The sequence below is a fragment of the Crocuta crocuta genome, unplaced genomic scaffold, assembly GCF_008692635.1.
Source record: "Crocuta crocuta isolate KB4526 unplaced genomic scaffold, BGI_CrCroc_1.0 scaffold431, whole genome shotgun sequence".
In the NCBI taxonomy this organism is placed as follows: Eukaryota; Metazoa; Chordata; class Mammalia; order Carnivora; family Hyaenidae; genus Crocuta; species Crocuta crocuta.
In genome coordinates, this window is record NW_027528859.1 from 3,471,507 (window position 1) to 3,494,121 (window position 22,615).

The following is a 22,615-nucleotide window of genomic DNA, read 5'->3' on the forward strand; positions in this document are numbered from 1 at the left end:
GCTGCTACAATGTGTTTTCTTGTTTCCCTTCTTTCACCTACCAGATGGTAAACTCCTTAGAATAGGAACTCAGCCTCTCTCCTGCTACACTAGATCTCCAAAGCCTGGCATTCAGTAACATTCAATAAACTTTTACTCAATGAATAAATAATCATCACAGACTCAATAGAGATGTCCTGCCAAAAGCTCAGGTTTAGTAAATGCCAAAACTTCATATGCTTCCTGCTAGTCTGAGTCCTCTTTCTGCTTGTGCCACCCCCTGCCATAACTCATCAGTGAGACTAAGTCCTGAATAATCTGTCTGCTTCTGTAACTCGACGTTAAGCTAATGCTGGCTTTGCGCTGGCCTTGATGGAGAGCCCGTCTCTTGATTCTGTCCCCTTCTCCATCCTCCAGCATCTACTGTGGCTTGAGCACACATATTTCTCCACCCTGTAGAGTGGTATCCTAATAACCACCCTACTCTCCATCTGACCTCCACCTTGCATCTAGAGCCGAGGTCGGCAAACCACAGCCCATAGGTCAAATCCAGCCCACAGCTTGGTTTTGTAATTAAAGTTGTATGGGAACACAGCCATGTCCATTGGCTCCAATGGCAGAGCTGAGGAAATGTGACAGAGACCCTACAGCCTGTAAAACGTAAAGTATTTACTGTTTGCCCTTTTACAGAAAAAGTTTGCTGACCCCTGATTTACAGAAGTTGTCTAAACCTTGTGCTGCGTGCTGATTATGCTCCCTTGCTCAAGAATATTCAGAGACACCCCCACCCCCCACCCCATGGTCCACTCGCCCAAATCCAAACTCCTCAGCTTAACATTCGCAGTCTCCAGTATCAGGAGCCAATCCGCTTCTCCCACTTGCTCTTCTGCTGCCTCTTCCAATGCACTCTGCTCACAAGCCCTGTCTTCTTGTCCAAAGCTCCCAACTTTGGGTCTTTGTGGATGCCATTCCCCGCCGCCTGGGAGGCTGTCTTCACACACCACTCGAGGCCTATTCCTGTCAAAAGTCTGTCCATCTTTCCAAGTCGGCCTCCCTGAAGGGTTTTCCTGTCCTCTGGCAGGTCTCTCTGCCCCGTGGCCTCACCACACTGTTTTCAGGTCCCACTGTTATGACCCTGAGCACACTGCACCTGCCTCCGTTTACACTGAGTTCTCCCCAGGTCTCCTCTCCCCACCCTCCAGCCCCACCCCACATCTCTAGGCTCCCTTTGGGTGTGACGCTGAGGAATTTGTTTCTGTATCCCTGACAGCTTTGCCGACACACAAATGCTCACTGGGTCGAATGACATATTATTTTTCTTGACTTAGAGAAAGAGGGTTTACTAATGTAAGAGCTTTGCTTCTCTTTGTAAGGGAGCAAGGAAGAGAAGTCAATCATGAACTGACAGTGAATTTTCCTTTTTTTTTTTTTGGTTTTTGGTTTTTTTTGGACCCACAGGATTTGTGTCTTCCCTCACCCCTCTCTGTCATAAAGACCTAAACGATTTAAATTTTTGGTTACTAAGATAAAGTAAAATTAATCAGTATTATACCAGCTAAATCTTTGCTCATTTCCCCAATTCTGTCTATCTATCATCTTGGATCTAATTCCCTTGTGGTGTGTATTTTTGTTATAAATAATCTCAAAGTCTTTTTGACTACCAAAGTGGGATTCATTTTAAATAAATCATTCTCTTCCATTCCAGTGCAGTTCTTTTTTGTTTGTTTGTTTGTTTGTTTGTTTGTTTAGAGAGGGGAGGGAGAGAATCCTGAGCAGGCTCTGTGCTGTCAGGTGCAGAGCCCAACAGGGGGTTCAATCCCAAGAACCATGAGATCATGACCTGAGCTGAAATCAAGAGTCAGACGCTTAACCAGCTGAGCCACCCAGGCACTCCATTCCAATGTTTTTTGGTCAAAGATGACAGGAGTAGAAACCTTGTCTAATTCATTTGCAAAACTTTGGTGCAGAACGATAGCATGGCAAGTTCCAATGCAGGGTTCAGAAACAGACCAAGTTTGAACCCAGTTATGAGCTAACTGACCTTGACAATTTGGGCATCTCTTGGGCCTGTGTTATCAGATGCAAAATGGGGAAAACGCTCATTACTCTATAATGTTACTGGAGGCATTAAAGGAGGCAATATACAAGGAAATGCCCAGGAAAGCAGACCTGTGGTAAACACATAACAAATCTGCTCCCCCCTCCTCTTCCACCTCTGAGTGTGGGCTTCCCCGGTTCAGAAAGGCTTTCTCCAGCTTCTCCTCAGTCATGCTGAGGCAAGAATTGAACAGGGCATTTGGAGCAGCTCTAAGGAATTGCCAAGGGAAGGTGACAGAGAGGAACACTGGCTGTGTGTATGTATGTGTGCATGGGGTGGGGGGGAGGGTACGTGTGCATGAGTGCATATGTCTTGGCTACTGTGTGTATAGCTGCCCACCTGAACCCCCTTTGTTTGCTTCTTCACTGGAGCCTCGGTCTAACACCATTACTCTCTTTCTTCAGAAACGATTGTGCCATTCCCTTACTCTCTATGAATGTCACTCCATGCCCTCCCCAGCCAGCCTGCCATCTCTCACTCCTCTTACAAGAAAATGGCCTGCAGTCCAGTGTCGCTGAATGGATTACTACTTCCTGGGCAATGCCTGTCTTACTGGCTCTCTGCATTAGTACCTCCAACCCCTGACAACAGTTGTGCCCGCACCTTCCCTTACTGAATTCTTGGTTGCCCTTCAAAGCTCAGCTCAGGTCCAGCTTTTTTTGCAAACCCTTCTCTGACAAGAAGGAGCTCTTTCTCTTGCGTGCAGAGTACTTCCTTGTCCCTCTCTCTGCAGCCCTTATTTCATCTGCCAGGGACCTCCGAGCTCCTTGAATGTCCAACCTTCCTCAACAAAGCTATAAGCTTCTGGAAGACAAAACCACACTTTACCTAATCTGTATAGCCCTCCCCCGCAGCAGCTCCTCCTACCCATCCTCATACAGAGGAACCTGTCAAATAGAAGTTGAACTGACTTCCAACCAGAACAGAATATGCAGACTCCTGGGCCCACTCTAACATATTGCTTGAGTTTTTGGCTGCACTAGTCTTTTGGGTAGCAAGTGGGGTCACATACGAAAGGCAGGGAGCCAGTGGTTAAGGATGAAGGCTTACAAGTTGTAATAGGTCCTTGGGTACATCACCCCTCCGATCCCAGGTTTCCTCCCCTGAAAGATGGTGATAAAAATACATCTTGCTGGGTGGTTGTACACGAATGAGATAACACAGTGCTTGGCTTATCGCAGGTGCCCAGACCATGACGGTTGTAAGAGCACCAAGACAGCTTCAGGGCAAGATGCCCAGGGGTCCTGGGAGCCAGCAGATTCTCCCCGGGAAACAGACTCGGGTTTACTCTTAATACCTTCACGGTTGTGTTTGCCTCAAACTTGAAAGCTTTGGTCTGTCCATTCTCCAAATACAGCTTGAGCACGTTGGGCATACACAGCAGGGAATTACCCTAGAAAACAGAAGAGTAGTGTTGAAACTGGCCCTTCCTTTCCCCTGGGTGTGACGAGTCCTCAGGTCCCCTGGCCCTGCCTGGTGCAGAGAGCAGGGCCCCCCCTAGCCTCCTCACCAGGACGTGGGCTGCTTCTGGGCATTTGGAGATTTCTCCAATGGACCAGGCCTATGTCCCACAGAGACAGGCATGCTCTGTTCATTAAAAGTGTCAGTGAGGGGGTGGAGAGGAGTGAGCCCTGCCACGAGCAGAGCATTCCGAAGGCACTGCATGAGCCTGAAGTCACAGCCATCAGCTGCCACTTCAGTATTTTTGGTTGCTAGCCTTATGGGATACAGTTTAATATAAGTCAGATGACAAGCATGTATATTCTCCCAGAAGTGGAGGGGGAGCCAAGGGGCTGAATGGGGTGGGAAACTCCCTCAGAGCCCTCCCCTCCATTTTCCTGCTTCATTACCTAAGGGCAGAGGGCTGCTTCCCACCTTCACCCATCCCAACCATCACCCAGGACTTGCAGTGTCTCCTAAGGGATTCTGCCATGCCTGGAGGGCTGTTTTTGAGAAGGAGACACAGGACTCATCTGTGTTTAGGAAGCCCAGGCCAGCCAGAATTCCTGGAGTGGGGCAAGGCAAGGGAATGAGTCACTTTGGGCTTCGAAAATCCCCCCAGGGCTAGCTAATGCTCACAAAAACCTCTGAGTGTTTAGCTGTAAATAAAAAGGGTCCTTGGGGTTGGTGTCCTTCCAGAATCAGAGAGCAAGCAGTTCTAGAGTCCCTAAGATTTGAGCTAAAATTGTCCCCAGGTCTAATCTCTGCAAAGAGTTTGGGTATAAAGCCCACCTGGGTAGAGAAGCTTATCATCTTTTTGCAAAACAAAACAATCCTAAAAACCTAACAGTCTGCTTCAGAGGAGAATTTAGTTATCTTCTAAATATAAGGGCACCTGAATCTTTTGGAGAAGACTCAGACTCATCAGTCTCTGTAACTTTAAAAAAGACACAGTATTTTTATGGAGGAAAAGGGGCTGGGTTCAGATCCCTGTGCTGTCTCACAATGAGGGAGGAGGGATTTCAAACTGCTTGCTCTGTGGTCCACGTCTCTGCTTTTGGGTGTTTAGGATGACCTTCGTCTTTGGATTTCTCAAAACTTCTTCCTTAGGATTTTATTCTTTGGAACTTATAAAAAAAAATACCTCCATAACAGCATCACATAACTACCACCATTTACTTTTCTCTAAGGTTCCTTTCAGTGTTTATCTATACCTATAAATCAGTTTTAGAGAGCTGAGTAATAGAGCATGCACAGTTTCTATTTTCACTTTTTACTCGACACGTATTTCCTATACACTTTTTAATGTAGGGTTAGTGTTTGTCATTTTAATGGACTTACAATCTTCTATCGATTTGAAATATCAGAATTGATTAAACCATTGCTCAGCCCTAGACACTTAACATTCTTTTCCATTTTTTTCTATTTTCTATTTTATTTCTTTTTAATGTTTATTTATTTTTGAGAGGGAGAGACGGAGCATGACGGGGGAAGGGGCAGAGAGAGGGGGGGAGACACAGAATCCCAAACAGGCTCCAGGCTCTGAGCTGTCGGCTCAGAGCCCGACATGGGGCTTGAACCCACAGATTGGACCATGAAATCATGACCTGAGCTGAAGTCACTTAACCGACTGAGCCACCAGATGCCCCTAATATTTTTCTATTTTAAATATCAATACTATAGATATCTTTAAACACATGGGTTTTCAATTAAATTATTTTATAGACTCAATTAATAGGAATGTGATTCTTCACCCACTTTTTAGGGCATTCATCATGCTTTGTTTCTTCCCCCACACAAAAAAGACAAAATCAATGTACAAAGCTACCAGTTAGTGCATGACTGTGGCTACTTTCTCTTCATCAGGCCTTCCATTTTTTTTCTTTATTTGTGCTCAGTTACTAAGTATAAAGTGACACTCCTTAACATCTCCCTTTGCATTCCTTTAACTGTTAGCAAAGGTAAGCATTTTGCAAATGTTAGCTTACTATTTAAAAATTTTCTGGGATCTTATCCTGCTTTCAGGAGGAAAGGTCAACAACCGATTTCATCATTTTTTACCCATTTGAAAAGATGAGTAGGTAGGTCACAGTGATGAACTGTCACTGGTTTTGCTGCCTGTCTTATGTGGCCAGATACAGAGACTTGGCGCTCTGACCCGCAAGTCTCCCCAGAGACACCCTTATAGAACCCTCTTTCTCTAAACTCCCACCCTTAACAAAACTCTGAGCCAGTGTTTGTAGCCAGGTCGGGTCAAAACCTGCCGGTACCTGGTCTTCTCACAACACCAGTGAGCAGGGGGAATGGGAGCCATTTTAACATAGGATCCAGGGGCTCCTGGGTGGCTCAGTCGGTTAAGCGTCTGACTTCAGCTCAGGTTATGACCTCACGGTTCATGGGTTCGAGCCCCAAGTTGGGCTCTGTGCTGACAGCTAGCTCAGAGCCTAGAGCCTGTTTCAACTTCTGTACCTCTCTCTCTCTTCGTCTCTCCCCTGCTCACTCTCTCTCTCTCTCTCTCTCAGAAATAAATAAAACGTTAAAAAAAACACAAAAACACAGGATCCAGGTGATCATGTTCACATCTGTACCACCTTTATTCTCTACCTGTCCAGTGAACTGGCTCTAGCCCCTACTTCTCGTCACTGTGGATTACTCTTAAAACACACACACTGAATCTAAATTTAATTTGCTAGAGAGGTTCAGTCCATTACCACAAACACAGACACACAGAGACACAACGATGGTTGAGTGACAGGATCTCAGGTCTTTTCTAACACATGAGGCCTCCCACTGGCCCCTTCATGAACAAATCCACCTTCCACTCTCAGGTCCAATGAAGGTGTGGTCTGTTACATCGAAGGCAAGGTAGAAAATAAGGGTTCTGCAGAGGTGAACCAGATCACCTGGACCCTTTATTAAAATGGCCACGCCTCTCTACGTGGAGGTCTCTATGGGGAGACCAGATAAGGACAAGCTCTGATTTGAAAGTTTCAAAGGCTAATATTCATTGCTGAATTCAGAATGGCAATAGTTTCAGACTATGGGGAAGAAAATGTAAAAACTATGAATAAATGAGTCATATCCAGCAGGCCACATTTGATGTTTAAAAACATCAAACTCCACCAATACTTTCCTTTTACAAATTTGTCCTCCACAATCCTGGATCTCTCCATATCAAAAAGGACTGGACAGTATGTTACAGTGGAAAATTAAAGGACTGAAGTCACATAGACCTGGGCTCTTATATTTTCTTGGCTATGTGATCTCAGAGGTTAATTGTCTTAAACTCTCTCAACTTCTGCTTCTTCTTATGTTAAAATACCTCCCTTGCAGGGTATTGTGATGACTAAGGATTATGTATCCAAAAAGTTTAGATTCACATAATAGAAGTTCAACACATAATGGGCTCTTGGAGGAAAAGAAACCAGACCCCACCACTATCATCACTACTGTCAATATATCACCTTTAGAGGGAACACTAAGTTTGAAGTTCAAAGTGAATTAGCATCTGCAATCTGTTGAAGTTTCATGTGCAAGAGAATGAAGTCACAGAACAAAAGAAAGCCACACCCAGTGCTTCTCTCCCTGGCTTTCCCTGTCTGGGGTCTGCAGACATCTTACTGAGGGTGCTCAGAACCTCTAGCAAACCCACTGCACTCCCTTGGTATCCTCTCTGGGCTGCAAGATTCCAGAGTTTCAAGGAGGTTCCAGGAGGTGGCTCACCAGCTTCATGCAGAGGAATTTCAACCCCCTAACCAGTGACGCACCTGGCTATGTCCACTGACAAGCACTTCCTCAGCAAAGTGCACCTTCACAGGGTTGGTCTTTAGCCTAGCTCTCTTCTCTTCAGTCAGGAAGGATGACTTGGGGACTCCCTGCAAAACATCAATGTGACACATTTTAGAACGGGACTTTTGTAAAAGCCATTACACATCTCATTTCTTAAAACAAAAGCAAAACCCCTGACAGCTGTTGAGGACTCCCTGAAAACCAACAGAGAAAGACAACATCTCACCAAAGAACTCTTTTCATAAAATCTATGGATCCCAACCCAGACAATGTTCGTATATGTCTGAGAACAGTTGAAGATTCAATATGGTGGCAAAATGGTTGTGTTTGGCAAAGACAAGAAATGACCTGTGAACAAGAAGACCCAAGTTCTGCTACTCAACGATTATGAGACCCAACTCAAACACAAATTCTTATGGAAGAAGACCAGTTGTGTGTGTGTGTGTAAAATAAAACAAAATAACTCTGTGTGACTTTGGCCAAGTTATCACTCCTCTTTGGTCTTTAGTCTTCCTAGGTACAATGTGAGAGTTGGATCCAAAAACCTCCAGGGCTCCCTGACACTCTGACCCTTGTGATTTATTCTTGGCCCCTCTTTGCTCTTCTCGTCTTTAGGGTGGTGCCCTCTTCCCCCAGAGGTAGAAAGAGTCATCACAGGTTGGTATGAGTATGTAATGAAGTCCCTGGCCTAGACTGTATCAGGTTAAATTGTGACACAATGAACAACCACTTGCATGACCTAGACCAAGGGGATGTGATGTTCCAGGATGGAATCTTGCTGTGTTATTCCTAGCCTGGTATGCTAGGTTTCCTTGGTCTGGATAGTTCTTTAGGCCAGGCCCTAGAATGTTTACATGTGTTAAGAGTTTCAAGATGGAGCTCTGGACCACATATTGTGTAGCTGAGGGAAAAGATATATAACAGCAATCAGAGAAACTACTGGAAACAATGCACAGTGCCTCAGGTATCAACAGACCAATGCCATTAAGCGCATGAAGTGAAGAAGTGACCCTGAAATTTGATCTTACAGGTAACTAGAGCCTTGGCATAACAGGGTTCATGACTATGATTCAGTATCTCAAATATATAGTTTGCTTTTTTAAAAATTTAGTAAAAGGAGAAGGGGAAATAGCAGTTTCCCAGGGAAGAGGTACACCTGTGTGGTAATCCCACAACTCCAGAAATTACTTAACCTTGATTTGCTTTCTTCTTCAAACAGAATGATTTTCCAATCAGAAGAGATAGAAGAAGTAAGGGGAAAAAGAAAGTTACAACCCAAAATTGGTGATAAAACTATCAGACTTCTTTGAGTGAGTTCAAGAAACCTGTACCAGTGAATCTAAGGGCTGGGAGACTTGGCATCATTCACAAAAGAGAAAACAGAAGAAATATTAGGAGATTGAAGATGGTTAATTATCAAAGTTCCCAGAAAATGAACATGGAAGATTAAGGAAAACACATATTGGTAAGCTTGTTATTATTTCCTGGCAGAATCCAAGATAAGAGGTGGTCAGAGAGCTTTTTGGTCATTGATCACTAACAGCCAATATAGCGTTACCAAGAATAAGTCAGAGCCAACCAAGTTCATTTTTCTTTTGAAGATGGGATTCCAGATTGATAAGGCAGGGTCCTGTGGATACAGTAGTATTCCTTCATTCTTGCAAAGTGTTTGATAAGGTCTCCTATAATCCCCCTGTAGAGAAGGCCAGATGCAGAGCCATTAGGAGGATTCAAACCTAATTGACGTGTTCTCAAAATTGTCCTGATTTTTAACTAAGCAACTTGGGCTCCCTGTGGCTCAGTCTCCATCAATGATGTTTAGCAATGCCTTGAATGAAGTCACAGAAACTGTACTTACCAAATCTGTGAATGAAACAGAGCTACAAGGTGTTATCAGATCTCAGGCAGCAGAAGTTTGGGAGGAAAGGTAAAGAAATGGAATCTAAAAAAGGTATATGGGAAACTTGAGAAGCAGGGGCAGCTATGGGCCAGAGGCCAAAAAATCACTAAGAACAAACATAAGAGGGTGTAAGAGGGCAGTGCTGTCAAGAGCTGAAGGGAACAGAGTAAAGTGAGGGGTTAAAGTGACAGGTACAACCATCACTACCCTAAGATTCAAAGGAATGAGAAATCAGGGGCAGAACTGAGAGAGATGCAGAGAGAAAAAGAATCCATGGTGGGGGTGGGGGGGTGGAACAACCGCTATTATCTCTCACCTTGGAGACAGCAGTCCTGCAAGAGAAAGGCCCAGAGCTGGATCAGAAAAGGAAATCAACTGGCTGGGTAATGGAGGAAGTCAGGAAGGCGTGAAAAGAGGTGGATCCCTGTACAAATATGCCTTTCAGTTCCGTAATTCCTTGACTATAAAATCTCAGTGTGCCAGAACGGTGGGCCAAAGCAACATGATTTGACAGGGATTGACATGAAGTGTGGCACTGAGGACCAAAAAAATCAATTGCACAGCATGGGATGGGGGCTTGGAAGCTATTCATTTGAAAACCAGTTTCAGTGTTTGGTCAACCATAAGGTTCACCCAAGCCAAGAATGTGACCGGGCCTACTAAAATCTTAACCCAACCTTGGGCTTCACAAGTGTATTTGGTACATGTTGGAAGTAAAGTCTGTTCCCTGGGTACCCTCACCAGTTGACCCTAGGTGGAGCTGTATTCCTTTCTGGGTGTCACCATTTGGGAAGGCCACCATGAAAACTGCAATCTGTGTAGAAAGCTATCAGAGAAGTGAGAATACAGAGAAGCATCTTACGATGAAGAGTTGAAACACTGTTTAGGCTGGATAAGAGAAGGCCACAATTCCAAATCTTTCTGATTTTTTTCTTACAAGATAGACTTGTCCTGACTAACACTAGTGGGGGGTAGTCACAGGGAAGAAAGGCCTCTCTCACTCACATTTGGAACCACCCAACCATGAAAATTAGCTGCTTTAAGAAAGAATACACACTCTGTCATAGAAAGGGAGAGAGAGAATCCCAACCAGGGTCCACACTGTCAGAGCTAAGCCTGACTCAGGGCTCAAACTCAAAAATTGTAAGGTCATGACCAGAACCAAAATGAAGAGTCAGACACTCAACTGACTGAATCACCCAGGCACCCCTCCCCCAAACATTCTATGTCTTAGAGAAGCAGTAATTAATATTCCAACTTTGACTTTTATTTATTTTTCTAAAGATTTTTAAAGTAATCTCTACACCCAATGTGGGGCTCAAACTCACAATCCAAGATCAAGAGTTGCATGTACCACCGACTAAGCCAGCCAGCCATGCCCCAACTTTGGATTTTATAATTCCTAATCAACTTCAAGCCATTTATTTGAGAACTCTAAGAATCCAGTGTACTTTCAGTGTACTTTTTTTAAGAATCCGCTATGGCAAAGATGAGCATCCTTGCTGAAGACATATACAATCATTTGTCTTGTGATCATACCTCCTGGTGAGAAGCCTGAGTGGGCCAGACAATACTCAGTGCATTTCTCAGGGCATGGGCTAATGTCAGATTTCCCTGCAGAACCTCTGGAGCACAACAGTCCTCTTCTTCCTGGGAACCTCGTGGGAGTCTCAGGAGTGGTACTGGAACACATTAATTTCCCTCTCTCTACACTCCATTTTTAAGAGGATACAAGTACAATCTATATCCTTCTTTTTCTTTTTTAATTTTTTAATGTTTTATTTATTTTCGAGAGGTAGAGGCACAGAAAGAGGGAGACACAGAATCTGAAGGAGCTCCAGGCTCTGAGCTGTCAGCACAAAGCCTGATGTGGGACTCAATCTCACGAATGTGAAATCAGGACCTGAACTGAAGTAGAATGCTTAACGGACTGAGTCACCCAGGCACCCCTCTATTTCCTTATTTACTTAACAAGTGTTATCTTTTGATTTCATTTCTTGAAAACAGCAGGAAAAAAATCTAATTAAGATGCTCTCCATTGAGATGCTAATCAGCTAAATAAAAAGAATCTCTTAACACCTGTACAACCATTTATACAGATTAGCTTTCAGTGTATTTTATTTTAATACATTGGTTTCACATTATTTCATAGACAAATTCTGTTTAGAAGAATCTCCATTTATTTGTTCACAAAAGCACTTGGTCTGTCATATTTATGGCAAACATCTTAATCCTTTTTAGGTGGCTTTATCCCTATTCTAAGAAATAAAAATAAAAGATAACGCTTGTCAAAAATGAGAAAAGACCACAATTTCTTTGCTTTTTAGTTTTTGGGGCCTTAGAAATTTACTTTTTTTCACATAATCAAATAGCTGTTCCATTGAGCTTCCTCTCACTCCCCATATACTTAGGAATTCATTCTACAACCTATGACCAGATAGACACTCCACCATATTGTCTACATTTCTGTGGTTTTTTATATTTAATTATTATTACATCAAATGGTATGACATGAAACTTTATTCTTTTCAAATACTTTAAGAAATGTCCTAGTGTGATTTCGTGAATGATCATCTTTTCGCCCACTGATTCGGGATACCATACTTATCACATATGAAATCCTTATATCAATACCTATTCTAGGACTTTCTATTTGATTACACTGATATATCCGACATTTTATCAATATCATACTGTTTTAATTATTTAGCTTTATTAGTTTTAAAATCCAGTACAGCAAGGCCATCCCCATTACTTTCTAAAAATATATTTATTTATTTAGATTCAAGTTAGTTAACATAAAGTGTAGTATTAGTTTCAAGAGCAGAACCCAGTGATTCATCAGTTACATATAACACCCTGTGCTTATCCCAGCAAGTGCCCCCCTTAATGCCCATCACCCATTTATCCCATCCTCCCACTCATTCCCTTCCAGTAACCCTCAGTTTGTTCTCTGTAATTTAAGTGTCTCTTATGATCTGCCTCCCTCTCTGTTTTTATCTTATCTTTCCTTCCCTTCCTCTATGTTCATCTTAAATTCTACATATGAGTGAAATCATATGATATTTGTCTTTCTCTAACTGACTTATTTTGCTTAGGATAAATACACCCTAGTTCTATCCATGTTGTTGCAAATGGAAAGATTTCATTCTTTTTGATTGGTGAGTAGTATTCCAATATTCCATATTGGTGTGTACATATACACATACACATACATACATCTTTTAAAATTTATTTAGTTTTTAATATTTATTCATTTTTGAGACAGAGAGACAGAGTATGAGTGGGGTGGGGGCAGAGAGAGAGGGAGACACAGAATCTGAAACAGGCTCCAGGCTCCGAGCTGTTAGCACAGAGCCTGATGTGGGATTTGAACTCACAAACCATGAGATCATGACCTGAGCCAAAGTCGGATGCTCAACCGACTGAGCCACCCAGGTGCCCCTTAAGTTAATTTATCTATTTTGAGAGAGAGAGAGGGATAGGGAGAGAGAAGATCCAAAGCAGGCTCTATGCTGACAGTGTGGAGCCTGACACAGGGTTCAAACTCATAAACTGTGAGATCATGACCTGAGCTGAAATCAAGAATCAGATGCTTACTTAACCAGCTGAATCACCCAGGTACCCTTATACCACATCTTCCTTATCCATTCACTAGTGGATGGATATTTGGGCTCTTCCTATAATTTGGCTATTGTTGATAGGGCTTTTATAAACATTGGGGTGCATGTGCCACCCAATCAGCATTTTTGTATCCTCTGGATAAATAACTAGTAGTGCAATTGCTGGGTCATAGATAGTTCTATTTTTAACTTTTTGAGGAACCTCCATACTGTTCTCCAGAGTGGCTACACCAGTTCACATTCCCACCAATAGTGCAAAACGGTTCCCCTCTCTTCGCATCCTTGCCAACATCATGTCCTGAGTTGTTAATTTTAGCCATTCTGACAGGTGTGAGGTGGTACCTCATTGTGGTTTTGATTTGTTTTACTCTGATGATGAGTGATGTTGAGCATCTTTTCTTGTGTCAGCCATCTTGATGTCTTCTTTGGAAAAGTGTCTATTCATGTCTTCTGCCCATTTCTGCAATGGATTGTTTGTTTTCTGGGGGTATTGAGTTTAATAAGTTCTTTATTGATTTTAGATACTCTTTATCTGATATGTCATTTGCAAATATCTTTTCCCATTCTGTCAGTTGCCTTTTAGTTTTGCTGATTATTTTCTTCACTGTAACAGAGCTTTTTATCTTGATGAGGTCCTAATAGTTCATTTTTGCTTTTGTTTCCCTTGCCTTTGGAGACGTGTCTAGTAAGAAATTGTTACTGCTGAGCTCAAAGAGGTAGCTGCCTGTGTTCTCCTCTAGGCTTTTGATGGTTTCCTGCCTCACATTTAAGTCTTTTACTCATTTTGAATTTATTTTTGTGTATAGTATAAAAAATGGTGAAGTGTCATTCTTCTGCATGTTGTTGTCCAGTTTTCCCAGCACCGTTTGTTAAAGAGACAGTCTTTTTTTCCATTGGGTACTCTTTCCTGCTTTGTCAAAGATTTGCTATACATTTGTGGGTCCATTTCTGGGTTCTTTATTCTGTTCCATTGATCTATGTGTCTGTTTTTGTGCCAGTACCATACTGTCTTGATGATTACTGCTTTATAATACAGCTTAAAGTCTGGAATTGTGATGCTTTCAGCTTCGGTTTTCTTTTTCACCATTACTTTGGCTACTTGGAGTCTTTTCTGGTTCCATACAAATTTTGGGATCGTTTGTTCTAGCTCTGTGAAGAATGCTGGGGTTATTTTGATAGCAATTGCACTGAATGTGTAGATTACTTTGGGTAGTATTGACATTTTAACAATATTTCTTCTTCTAATCCATGAGCATGGACTGTTTCTCCATTTCTTTGTGTCTTCTTCAGTTTCTTTCATAAGCTTTCTATGGTTTTCAGCTTATAGATCTTTTACCTCTTTGGATAGGTTTACTCCTAGGTGTCTTATGGTTTTTAAGTGCAATTGTAAATGGGACTGATTCCTTGATTTCTCTTTCTGCTGCTTCATTATTGGTGGGTAGAAATGCAACTGATTCTGCAACTTTGCTGAATTCATGTATCAGTTTTAGTGGTTTTTGGTGGAATCCTTTGGGTTTTCCATGTAGAGTATCATGTCATCTGCAAAGAGTAAAAGTCTGACTTCTTTGCCATTTTGGATGCCTTTATTTCTTTTTGTTGTCTGACTGCTGAGGCTAGGACTTCCAGTACTATGTTGAACAACACTGATGAGAGCTGGCATCCCTGTCATGTTGCTGACCTTAGGGGGAAAGTTCTCAGTTTTTCCCCATTGAGGATGATATTAGCCGTGGGCCTTTCATATATGGCTTTTATGATGTTGAAGTATGTTACTTCTAACCCTACTTTCTTGAGTGTTTTTATCAAGAAAGGATGCTGTATTCTGTCAGATGCATTTTCTGCATCTATAAAAAGATTTTCGTGATGTGTCTCACTTTGATAAACTGTCAAAATCCAACTACAAGTCCCACTGGGAATTTGAATTCACATTAAGAATACACATTAATATGAGAATAACCAATGTATTCACAATAGTCTTCTCATCAAAGAACATGGTATGCATCTCTTTTTATGTTAAAATTTTTTTTACATTCTTCATAATATTCTAGTTTTCTTCACATTGGGCCCATCTATTTCTTTTCTTTAAAGTTTTCCTTTTTTCTTATTTTTTCCCTTAACAAACTAGCCCTTGGATTTACTTACCGAATTTACAATTTTTGTTTCCCAAAGTCTCATGTAGATTTTAATTTTTGTCATTTTCTTTATTCTGCTTTATGTTTATTTTATTAGTCTTTTCTTCCAACTTCTTGCACTGAATTTTCACTTGACCTAGTTCCTTACTAAATCATAAAATCACCTAAGGCTACAAATTTTACCCTGAGTATAGTTTCAGCTGCACATAAATTGTTAAAAGCAGACTTCCAGTTTTAAATTTTCTTCTAACTGGGGTGCCTGGGTGGCTCAGACAGTTGAGCATCCAACTTTGGCTCAGGTTATGATCTCACAGTTTGTGGGTGTGAGTCCCTTGTCAGGCTCTGTGCTAACAGGCTCAAAGACGCCTGCTTTGGATTCTGCGTCTCCCTCTCTCTCTCTGCCCTTCCCCCTCCCATCTTGTGTGCACGCTCTCTCTCTCTCTCAAAAATAAATAAACAAAACTTTTTTTTCCTCCTAACTAGTCTAGAATGGTAGTTTTGCTTTCCTGTTTGACTTGGGAGATTGCATTTTTATTTCTGAATGGTTGGATAGTTTTAATTAAGTTTTTCATAGTTATTAATTTCTATTTTATTATATTCTGGAAAAGAGATATATAGTTTGTTATTTGGGGAATTTATTGAGTTTCTTTGATAGCATAGTATGTGGTCAATTAGGTTAGATAATTAAATGCATTATTGAAATCCCTCGTACCCCCCCCCCCTTTTTTTTTTTGGTCTTTCTGTGGCCAAGGCTAAGAGGTATATATTGAAGTCTCTCAGAATGAGATTTTCTGTCAACTTTTCCTCCTTGGTAGTTCTTCCTCTTATGACTTGATTATATATTCTTCCTGTCACATATAAAGAGCTCCTTGGCCTGTGGTATTTAGATTACCACTTCCTTCCGGTCCCCTGTCTATGCCACCCCTTGCCTTGTGACGAGCCTCAGAGCTGATGAGACATTTTCACATCCAACACCTCACTTGTCCTCATATCAATGCATTAGAGAAACAAGACAATTATCGTCATCACCACTGTTTTACAAAAATACCAACTGAAACTTAACAGCTTGCCCAAAGTCGAAATGCACAAACTTATCTTGAAACTTGTAGTTTGGTGCACTTGTCATCATTCCACTTTGCGTAATCATGGATCTGTCTCCTTAGCTGGACCACAGATTCTGGAAACCTGGACCCATATCTCTTTCCTCCATAACACTGATGCGTCGGCTGTCTTCAGGCAACATCGAGTGCCTGCCCACTCACTGCCCGGCCACTGTCCCTTCTGTCATTTGCCTTCCCTGTTCATTCTCTGAGGGATATCCCACTGTGGGTTGGGATCTTGGGGCTGAGAAGGGTAAAACTAACGGGACACAGAAAGAGATTTACCGATGTGCAGCGAACAACTGTGATTGAGAGAGAGTCTTCAGCTTCCCTGGAAAAAAAAGACAATAAAGATAAAACATTTCCTCATTCTGGGTGCTGTGTGTGTGTGTGTGTGTGTGTGTGTGTGTGTGTGTGTGTGTGAGAGAGCGTGCATGTGTGTACGCGCACACCAAGTTCAAAAAGACTGGCAGAATTACAAAGCGCTCTTTTTGCCTCAGCTCGTTTGGCTCAGCAACATTGAGAAAGATGTTTGCAGTGATCTGCAAACGAACTTAAGCTGTCCCAGAATGTCCCTCTCGCCTTGAGGGAATCTTCAGATACCCGCCTCTACCATCTAGTCTATACCTGCAGCCACTTAATTAAGCCACTTAGGTTTGATTTAGTCTACATGATGGGGAACTCATACAGTTGGTACGACCACTAGCTAGGTTTATGTCAAAAAAAAAAAAACTGTTAAGAGAAAACATAGCAATAACACAGATAACTCAGGTTGTTATTTCAAACAACTTAGGCTAAACATTTCACTAAAATTGAGTGAATGAATGTGTATTTCACATAAATCAGATAAAAGCCAACCAGTTTGTGGTGTTTGGGTACACGAGGTCAGTGTTATGAGCCGAATCATATATCAAGATACTAGACATTTCTGTCTTATTATTATCTCTTAGATTCTAAAATTGATAAAAGTCAACCAGACAACAGCCTAACTTTCATTTTCTATTAGAGGACAGAACTGAAAAATCAATTCATATTTTCCTTTTTCTTTGCCATTGCTACATAAAGAAGCCTTCTGCAAAATGATTTCATTTGACTTCTTGCAATATGAACATTTAGGCCAATTGCTGCTGGTGTGTTGCTTCCTCAAATGTGTAAAATTAACCTGCGGTTCCTACATGTCTGGGGATTGCCTTGTTTCCATTTTCCATAAGAGCAGGCCTTTCCCACGATAATCTACAAAGAACCAAGGTCCAAGTGCTCACAGATTATTTGGGGGATTAGAGAGATTTTGTTGTGCCATGTTTTGCTTGGATTTTTCCCTTTATAAGTGGCAATGACACTGGGAACTAAGCTAAAAAATAAAGCAGTCCTGGGATTCCCACACTCGCTGTATGGCAGGGAGCACAGATGCATGGCACACATCAGGTTACATCCCTGCTGAGAGGTCCTCAAGGGCTCGCCCTTCCAGGAAGAGAGGAACACCTGAACTTACTGCATCAGCACTGGAGACCCTCCACCTTGTGGGCTTTGCTTTCCAGAAGCTTCCTTTAGGCACCTGGTGCCTTAGGCAAACTGACCTGCTCAGCATCCCCACCCCCATTCCTCACCCAGTAATTCCTGCTTATCACTTCTTTGCCTGGATTGCCTTCCACCTCCATCCACCTTTCAGGGCCAAATTCTACCCCGCATTAAAGGTACAGTGAATTACTTCTGGAAGCCTCTGTTTTCTCAGACCGCAAGCTCCCCACAAGTTGGAGGAATCTGTAGCTTTTATGACCCCTTTCCTATGCTCTTGATGTGCTGTCTGTCCTCAACGTCACAGGGGTGAGCCTGAGTCACTTTCACATTACCAGCCTGCAGGTGTCTGGGAAATGAGGATCCTTGCCCAGAGAAGGTGCCCGGTAAACAGACTAGGTTCAGTGTGACCCAACCACCCAAATTCCAGTCTACCGCTTTAGTTTGAGAATAATTTTGCTTGTTAGTCAGAGTGTGATCTAGCCTGGAGGAAATATTAGTATCACTGATCATCTAAACTTAATTTGCTGGCATTGATCATCTTTGAGAAGATGACCCAATAACTGGGAAAACACACTTCATGATTTCCATAATCATATGTCATATTTTAGGAATGAAATCATCAAATCCTTTCCTGGCTGCCCCACTGACTCAATTTATGCTCCGGTCATCCTGAAGCAATACTGGGCTTGGTTGAAAGGCTTCTATGTTCTACAACTTTGACGGATTCTCTATAAATCCTAAGCTGTTCATGCCTGTCTCTCTACAGTAAGACTATGTGCTTCCTGCATTTTCATTTTCTCTTACTCTTGCTTTCTGACTCTTACCTATTATTCAGTGTGTGCTGTACATGACATGCCTTGAGAAATGAAAACCACCCAAAAATCATTCACACAAAAGGTATAATCTACTATCTTCAAGGTGGCTTTCATGGAACTCTATTTCTCATTTCTTACGATTATATTAAAGTCATCAAAACAGTGTTGAAAAATTTGAAAGACAAAGCCTGTAGGTGCCTATAAAATGTCTGTGAGCCCTCTCCACTTCTGTCACTTGCGTTCCTCTGTCTTAAAACCGGGGTCAGCAATTGGTGCTAACTACCTTTGCTTGTTCAACTGAGTAGTCACGGTGTGCCTGCTCTGAAGGGAGACCACGGCCCAGGCAGGGAGTGAGGCACTTACGCAAGTCACAACGCCACCAGGTAGAAGGTGACAGTGGCCAGGTCAGCGAAATGACGTATATGCCAACTAAGCTGTGCGTGCAAGAGCTTTTAAGAATATTTATCAAAAGGGTTAAAGAGGATCTGACAGGTTTAGCATCAATTCAATTCAATCTTTGGCATATGTCACAACAGCCCTAGAAATCCTTATGGAGTAGCGTCCATGTATTACTCATAACTACATTCCCTGCAGTGCCCAGCACAGCATCTAGCATAACAGGGAGTTCATAAATACAGCACCTTGTGCCTCCCCATCGCTTCTTGAGGCAGATGAAGGGGAGCACACAGTAATCGAATTCTAAAACGTGGCAGCTACTGCCACTTTGAAGAAGACTGGTCCCTACTAAAACCACGCGGAGATCAATTATGTCATTCCTGTTGCCCATCTTTGCTCTGTGATAATCAGTGTGACTCTGGGAATAACGGAGGCAATTTAGTACCTCAGTATATCGGCTGCTCGTTCATAGGAAAGACTTTCGGCAGACTCGTTGTTCATTTGGAGGATCTGATCACCGGGGAAAAGCTTGCCGTGAGCAGAACCTCCTGTTGGACAAAGAAGAAGTAATTGGTGTTCAGACCAGCTGAATGGCCGGTTGGTCCAGTCCCTGGGGCACCAGCTCATTCCCCATGCCTCCCAACCCCTTGGCCAGCTTTGGGCTCACGTGACTCTGTTTTCCTATTTACAAAATGTGGATAATATACCTACCACCATCAACTTCAAGGGATATTAGGAGACTGTCCTGGGAAAGAAAACTAGCAGAAACACCCTAAATCAACAGCATTGGCAAGTGAATCTATTACATTCACCTCTAAAGAACTCTGTGTGTGTGTGTGTGTGTGTGTGTGTGTGTGTGTGTGAGAGAGAGAGAGAGAGAGAGAGAGACTATGTATGTGTAAACCAAAATTAGTAGATTTTAACTAGTCCCAAATCTCACATCAATACATAGCTGATGTATGAAAACAAACATCAGATATTTCCAGCCTGCTCTTCTTCACCCTGATACAGCCTATATTTTACAAAGACTCAAGTGAAAACAAATCAATAATTTCTATTACTCTCTGGCCAGAAACTCTCCAGCCCGGAGCACGCAGGGTTTCAGAGAGAAGGGCCCGCTGATCCAAATACTGTCACTGCCCTGGGACTGGCCAGGAAGCCACGGTGGGCAAAACCCTGGCTGAGGGCCAGCAGGAGCCTGGAAGCTCAGATCAGCAAGTGCACTTGCGGCTTCCTGCCTCCCCGCACCAAAGGAAGGTACAAGCCTCTAGACAGAATTAGGTCAGAGTTAGATGTGCCCTTTCTAACTTCCTGGAGTAGCATTTTCAAAATTACATTCTAGGACGGAGAGATGGGACGAGATCCAGGACTACTTCTCCCCACCCCGAGAAGCCAAACTCCTTTCTTGTTTCCCAGTTGGCCCCTACCTGCTGTGACAGACACGACTGTGAGGGGAACGCTCTCGGAAATGTGGAATCCATAGTCCTGGAGGAGGGCGTCTTTGTCTATTTTTACTGTGTGTTTCATAGGGGTGAGGGTCTGGATTGTGATCCCAGGAGGCCCATCAGCTGTATCAACTTTAGTCCTGGAAGAGAAAGCATTTTATTTAAAAAAAAAAAAAAAAAAGCGGGGGTGGATTCTAGGAGGTGGTCACAATCTGGGACAGCCCTAGGCATCCTGGACGAGGAGGATGCAGAACTGAGCAGACCCCAGCTCTCCCCTTGACAGAGATCAGGCACAAATACAGGAGATACAAACACCCAGTGGAAAACAGCGGCAGCCTCTAAAAGAGAAGTCATGACATGCTATGGGCACCCAGAGAAGGGGAGAGCAGCTTTAACTGTGGAAGAGGGGATCAGGAAAGCATTTGCTACCTACAAGAGGGGGCCTTGGAGCTGCGCCTTGAGAGGTGTTGAGGGTGTATGTAGCAGCCCAGAGCCCAGCACATGGAAGACATTCAATGGCTGCTGCTGAGTGGGCGGATGCCTAGATGCATGGACAGGCATTCCCGGAAGGAGGCAGTGCTTCAGCAGAGGTGCCGAAGAGGAAAAACAGCGACTGTGAACTTGAACGAGGTGCTGTTCAGTCTGGACATCGGAGGCTGACTAACTGATAGATGGATGGTTTCTTTGGTGATATTTTTTTTCTTTTTAGTGTTAAGATAAATTTCACTTCCCTTTCAACTTTGTAAACTATGAGGATTCCAGTAGGAACTGCCAGCTAGTCTTTGGACTCCCTCTACAGTAATCTTTAAAAACATGTATGTTCTCTATACATCTAAAAGCAACTTAAGTTGAAAGCTGTATTTTGTCACTCTCAAAACCACAAACCAAGTCATGAACTGTTTCTCCTAGGTCTGTGGCAAATGATTTTTTTCCCCGCTGAGAGTCAGCGGTTCTCTCTGAGGAAGGTCAAATGGTGACGGGATGAGGTGATTATTATTGTTAATAAACAACAGAAATATGGAGGAGTGACAGTTCTCCTGGGGCTCTGCAGTTAAGCCCTATCATTTATTCTCATCCATTTACCAAACACTGTCAGGAACTCTGTCTAATGCAACAAGACCTCGCTTATCTGAAAATCACCTGTCATTTATAATGATCTCAAACTTCAACGAGGATCAGGAAATATAAAAAAATGACTTCGTGGAGCCAAAATGCATGTGACACCCCAAGTACAAAGCCTCATGCACATTATCCATCAAGGAGCTCCTTGAACCCCAGCTTAGAGCTGATTTAGGCTGTCTGAACAGATGATGACCTGACCCCCCACAGCTTAGAAGCAAAGAGAGGATTTCTTCTAGGCAAGCACCTGTTACATGGGTAACACTGAGAAGTGCCAGCAGACAGACCTAACGACAGGGAAGGAACAGAAAACTGGAAATGTATAGTGAATAAATGAATAGTGAATAAAGCCCATAGCTATTCCTGATTTAAAAAAAAAAAAAAGCTTTAAAGCTATGATAGAGCCTTTCCAAATAATAATATACTATACTGAGAGCCAAAAATCAACACTTAGGTGCTTTTAAAAAACCAACAGGAAGGATAGCCTAGACACTACTCCCATTTAATATCACGAGAGAAACAACTGTAATCATTATCAGAGAAGAACAGTTAGAAGCATAATAAGCACAGGAAATGGAAAGTATTGCTTGTTTTTAAACAGATGATGATATTATACCTACAAAATGATCAACAAAGAGAATTGCTGGTGCTAAAAAAGTAAGGTGAGTGGAGTTGCAGGATAAAAAAAACACAGCTTCAAAAAGCACTCAATAACTCATTAAAACAGATTAGTTGGATGTATATTAGGTGCTACGCATTCTTTTTTTTTTAAGATTTTATTTTTAAGTAATTTCTATGACCCAACATGGGGCTCAAACCCACAACCCCAAGATCGAGAGTCGTACACTCCACCAACTGAGCCAGCCTGGCACCCCTAGGTGCTAGGCATTCTTAATAAGCTGATGTATTAAAGGAAGACACAAGGATTGGGCTAAAATTATGCTGGATTCCTGGTTGGAAAGACTAAATATTAAAAAATAAAAATACTGGGGCGCCTGGGTGGCTCTATTGGTTAAGTATCTGTCTTCAGCTCAGGTCATGATCTCACAGTTTGTAGGTTTGAGTCCCGCATCAGGCTCTGTGCTAATAGCTCAGAGCCTGGAGTCTGCTTTGGATTCTCTGTCTCCCTCTCTTTCTACCCCTCCCCCGCTCATACTCTGTCTCTCTCTCAAAAATAAATAAACATTAAAAAAAATTGTAATAAAATAAATAAAAATAATAATTTCTTAAAAAATAAATAGATTTAATAGAACAGTCAAAAATT

The 22,615-nt window shown here is 42.4% G+C and overlaps 1 protein-coding gene across 1 annotated transcript in view; it reads right to left on the bottom strand.

Moving 5' to 3' along the window:
• FRMPD1 (FERM and PDZ domain containing 1) overlaps positions 1-22,615 on the bottom strand; it is a 51,566-nt gene that overhangs the window by 16,142 nt on the left and 12,809 nt on the right. The window contains exons 2-6 of the mRNA XM_077756072.1: positions 20,215-20,372; positions 19,233-19,335; positions 16,344-16,389; positions 7,285-7,392; positions 3,375-3,470 (exon numbers count right to left, since the gene is read on the bottom strand). Coding sequence (XP_077612198.1) covers positions 3,375-3,470; positions 7,285-7,392; positions 16,344-16,389; positions 19,233-19,335; positions 20,215-20,372 — 511 coding nt within the window. The remainder of the gene's footprint in view (positions 1-3,374; positions 3,471-7,284; positions 7,393-16,343; positions 16,390-19,232; positions 19,336-20,214; positions 20,373-22,615) is intronic.